Raw genomic sequence first — 5,098 nt, forward strand, 5'->3', positions numbered from 1 at the left:
AATGCAGGGTTGCTGCTATAAATGTGTAGTCTCCGAGCCCCAGCTAAACATATTCTTAGACTTTTGAAAGCTGCTTCCACAGATACAGAAGAATGAACTTAATGTGTAAAATCAGTGGAGTGCCCCTTTAACAGAAAGCCCAGTACAAACCAGGGACATGGCGTTTGATGGACATCTATTAGACAGGGACGGTCTAACAAAAGATGAGGTTGCATGTAGGCCCCAGATACATTAAATACTAAAAGTGTTAATCACTATTTTTATAATCTATTTTCCCAGACCCAATATAACGGATATGCCATCCTAAACCCCTGCTGTAGCTTAATACCCCCAAATGCAAGCTTTTCTTTAAACAAAGTGCAAGATTTGATTAGACAAGCAGAGGTGTTTCCATGGTAATTGAACTTAGTTATCAGTAAGCTTTGGTCAGCATTGTTAGGTTTACAGACTCTCTGGGGAAAGGTATTTAACAACCTGATGTTGAAGAATGTTTTTCTTTTATATGAAACGTTTTCTCAGTTGGACTTTGAAACAGTATTATGCCTTATCACTCCTTTCACAGCCTCATCACAACTCGTGACCGCTAACACACCAAATGCGCCGGTTCATAACGCAGGATGACGGACGTCCTCTCCCGGCCAATCAGAACACCGCACTGATTATCTCCCTCCAATCGCTGAGCCACAAAACGGAGAAAACCGAGTAAAGGCGGACATCGCCGAAGCGCTTCAATTTAGCTGTCTGCGTCAGTTGTGCTAGTGGTGTGAGTGCGAGCGCTAGTAAGAAGCGGAAACATTACAGAAAAGTGTGTTTTATTTCAACGAGGACAGAAATGACACGGCCGGAGGTGTTTTATATCGTCGGGGCGCTGTTGGTAACACAATGCGCCGCCATCATCAGGTAAACACTGTGTATGAGGGACTAGAGTTAGATAACATCACAGCCTAAGTGCATCACTTCATAGCGGCGGACGAGTTACATTAGGCTTTATTGAGTGCAGGTGAAAGTGGTTGTGTGCGCGTGTGTGCGCGTGTGTGCGTGTGTTTTAACTTCCTTCTCTGGTACAGTCGTAATTCTTCACACGTGTTTGTTTTGGCTTTTGAATGAAGGAGAAGTCACTCACTGACAACGGTGCAGTTAAAGTTGCTGTTAAAGTGGATGCGACCTGTACCAGGAAGCGTGTCGTTTCGCGCCTGTGACATTCAATTCATCAATCTCTTCTTTCAGAGTTCCCCTTCATAAAACCAGGAGCCTGCGCCGCCTGATGAGCGACAATGGGATGTCTCTGGAGGAGCTTCGGGCTCTGGCCAGAAGCTCAGGAGCTCCGGACAGCTCCCCCTCCCCCGACCTGCCTGTGGAGAGGCTCACCAACTTCATGGATGTATGTGCACATACTGTACACTTGTATTGGTCTCGACTCCATAGTGTGAGGGCCACACAGTGAGGGGACTCATTCTGCTGCAGTCTTATTGGAGGGAGGCAGCTTCTAATAACTCCACCTCCATTCTCTTAAGTTGTTCAGCTTTATCCAGGAGCACACAATGCACTGTGGGACAAAATGTTCAGTATTTGTGCAGCATTGCCAGTGAGGGGGGGAAAAAAAGAGGAATGATTGAGTAAATATTAGACTGAGGAACCCAAGATATCACGAGTTGAGCAGTTTACTCTGCATTTACTCTATCAATAAGCCCTTTTTACACATCAAGATGTTTTGTGTTATTGGTTCTGGTGCATTCCTGCTTAAGCTCTGACTCAAATGCTGACTATTAATGTTTAATCTTTCTTCTGATGCACATGTAGTTTCCCAGCAGATCTCCGTGTTTACTGTTAGCGTCCTGTCTCCCCAGGCCCAGTACTATGGGGCGATCAGCATCGGCACCCCTCCACAGGACTTCACCGTGCTGTTTGACACCGGCTCCTCCAACCTCTGGGTCCCCTCCATTCGCTGCTCTTTCTTCGACCTGGCCTGCTGTGAGTTCGCTTTTCGGGAAAGCGTATTCACTCGACATCCTCTGTGCTATATGTGTATCTGTTGGCTACTTCCTGGAACGGTTGTGACTAAAATATCACACTTCTCCCCCTTCCTCGTTCTTTTTTTTTTAATTTTTTATTTTTTTTTACAGTTTGCTTTTTAGCTGAAGTATGCATGCGTACCTTTGGCTGTGTGTTAGGACTGGTTTGACTTGATGACTGTTTGGTTAAGTGAAGTCAGTCAGACAGAAGATCAAAAGTTACACAATGGAGTGTTGTATAGGGACAGAAAACCAAACCTTGACCCCAATTGCATTTAGAGGCTGAACAGTATTTTAAGACTGTTAAAGTCGAGCTGTCAAGTGGAAGATTAAAATGATTTGCTGTCTGTATAATTCTTGAAAACTTCCAATAAGCTCTGTGACACAGCAGGTTTAGAAATGTCTGAAATGCGGAGACAGGGTGGGGCACAGATTCAAACAATCCCAATAACCAAACGTGTTTAGATTCAAATGTAAAGCCCTGGCTCTTGGACGTAATAAACTGTACATTAATAATCCTTATGTTTATTTAGTCAAATAGCTTTAAATATTGTAATACAAAATAATGTCAACTCATATCTGCTATTTGTAACTCAAAAGTGAGACAATTGGTACCGGAACCCCTCCTACATGGGAGCAAGACCCCCAGACTGAAAAACACAAAACAATGTCTTTGTAATTGTCTTGCATATCTTTGTGGTGGTGTGCCAGTCCTCTGACTCCATTTTAAACTGGTGTATTATCACTAACATCTTGTTTCTGAAGTCCATGAAATCCATACGTTGTTGTCGTCTTTCACCAGGGCTTCATCATCGCTACAACTCAAAGAAGTCGAGCACATACGTTCAGAACGGCACCAAGTTCTCCATCCGCTACGGCAGAGGCAGCTTGACCGGCTTCATCAGCGGGGACACGGTCTCTGTGAGTCACCCACTCACATAGTCCTTTTGTTGAACAGCATTCCTCAATTTTGGCGGTCATGCCGTTCCTATCATTTCATTACAAGTCTTGTGTTTTCTATCCGTATCGACGTCTCTCTTTCTCTCTCTCTGCTTCCTGTGCCTCTGCTTGCAGGTTGCAGGTCTGCCCGTTCCTGGCCAGCAGTTTGCTGAAGCAGTGACGCAGCCCGGAATCACATTCGCAGTGGCGCGGTTCGATGGGGTCCTGGGCATGGCCTACCCCTCTATCTCGGTAGCTAATGTCGTCCCGGTGTTTGACACGGCCATGGCAGCCAAACTGCTGCCCCAGAACATTTTCTCTTTCTACATAAGCAGGTTGGTTTCTGACAGAAGAAGTGAGGTAGAACGGGCATAAATAATATAAATAATATTCTAATCAGCCAGCTCTAGAATCGCTGCCTTTTGTATTGGTCTTAATCTTGTTTTGTTTTACCTCTGCTAGACCGAAACCACTGCCAGCTGTTAATTGGAGTTGGTACATTTTGCTTTTAGTTAACGCAGTGAGTTCTGCTTCTGTCCACTCTGTCTCTTAGAGACCCCAAAGCAGCAGTGGGAGGAGAGCTGATACTGGGTGGGACAGACCCCCAGTACTACACCGGAGACTTGCACTATGTCAATGTCACACGAAAGGCCTACTGGCAGATCAAGGTCGACGGGTGAGGAAGAAACTTTTCAGGCTTTAACACTGGAAACTGTAGTGTGTGTGTGTGTGTGTGTACTCTGTTCTGTGTTTTTAATGGACACAGTTCTCACTTCTGGTACTCCTTTACCTGGTAACTGAAAATGGTATTCTCACGAAGCAGGTGCATGCTTGAAAACTTAAATTTAATATCGGGTTTTTGGATAGTTTAAAATCTGAAAGTTGTGCATACGTGTTCTTTGTTTTTAAAAGCTGCGTTACAATAACATGACGACACATTTCTAAAAGTGTTGGAAATAAACGGATGCCTCTTGTCTCTCTGCCCCGCCCTGCTGCTCCCTCTCTATCCTGCCCCACAGAGTTGAAGTCGGCAACCAGCTGACTCTTTGCAAAGCCGGTTGCCAGGCTATTGTCGACACGGGAACATCCCTAATTGTCGGCCCTGCAGAGGAAATCAGAGCGCTGCACAAAGCCATCGGAGCTCTGCCCCTGCTGATGGGAGAGGTACAACTGAACATGTGAAACTAATGCTAACCTGACATTTGATGCCTGTTAAGACATTATACCGAGTGACCAGATGTAACCTTTAAACCTTCCTACTGGAGAAACTGACCTTTTGTGGTTGAGGGTTGCAAAAGCCACATTTTGACACTGCTGTGGGTTGATGACTCACGGAACAACAAGGCTCACTTTGTCTTTTTTAGTCTTGAGGAATCATTTCCGCATTCTCTTCTCCCCTCTGCCTCCTTGCTAGTACTTGATCGACTGTAAGAAGATCCCATCTCTGCCTGTCATCTCCTTCAACGTTGGAGGGAAGACGTTTAACCTGACTGGAGAGGATTATGTCATGAAGGTACATACACTCATGTCAGATCACTGTCAGTTATTTAAACCTATCAAAAACGGTACTTTGCTTCAAGGATAATAAACATGTATACCTATATGGGAGAGTCCTTGGAAGATAAGAGAATTATTTGATGAGCTGATATTTTCAGAATATAATGCTATCAATACAGTAGCCTTGCAATAAATCCTACCTTTTTGAAGCTTAATGAGTAAGTCTAGTGATGTATTTTTCTTCTTGTCCACAAATCCCATGATGTCTCCCCTGTTACAGCCTCTTCCTCTGTGCCATACAGCTCCATTGTAGTCCAAAATCTGGGCACTGTAGTTAAAAGTTAAAGCTAAAAGTAGTCTCCAACAAATGTGAAGTCAGGATTGGGAATTCTCAAAGTATTTAGATACAGATTAAAGCATTTTTTAACATCTACAGAATACCGCCAGCCTTGTCCTTTATTTAAATGTTTAGGGTTTGTTGATTTCTCTTTCTATAGGGTACATTTCTTATTCAAAGGACTTAGTTTTGGTTTATTTGCCTCCATTATATTGTACGTTCGTCTCGGAAAGAATCTTATGAACACAAAGTCACTGATATTAAAATCTAGGGTAGGTAAGGTTTATCAGAAGCATTTTTTTTTTTTTTTTTT

At 43.7% G+C, this 5,098-nt stretch overlaps 1 protein-coding gene across 1 annotated transcript in view; it reads left to right on the forward strand.

The window, feature by feature from the left end:
* The first annotated feature begins 703 nt into the window (after nt 1–703).
* Nucleotides 704–5,098, forward strand: part of napsa (napsin A aspartic peptidase) — a 7,843-nt gene continuing 3,448 nt past the window's right edge. Inside the window, exons 1-8 of the mRNA XM_035654527.1 lie at nt 704–900; nt 1,228–1,381; nt 1,848–1,971; nt 2,815–2,933; nt 3,087–3,286; nt 3,505–3,627; nt 3,971–4,115; nt 4,366–4,464. Of these exons, the coding sequence (XP_035510420.1) occupies nt 833–900; nt 1,228–1,381; nt 1,848–1,971; nt 2,815–2,933; nt 3,087–3,286; nt 3,505–3,627; nt 3,971–4,115; nt 4,366–4,464 (1,032 nt within the window). The 5' untranslated portion in view covers nt 704–832. The remainder of the gene's footprint in view (nt 901–1,227; nt 1,382–1,847; nt 1,972–2,814; nt 2,934–3,086; nt 3,287–3,504; nt 3,628–3,970; nt 4,116–4,365; nt 4,465–5,098) is intronic.

The sequence above is a fragment of the Morone saxatilis genome, unplaced genomic scaffold (genome assembly GCF_004916995.1).
Source record: "Morone saxatilis isolate NCDOM2014 unplaced genomic scaffold, NCSU_SB_2.0 Contig14, whole genome shotgun sequence".
In the NCBI taxonomy this organism is placed as follows: Eukaryota; Metazoa; Chordata; class Actinopteri; family Moronidae; genus Morone; species Morone saxatilis.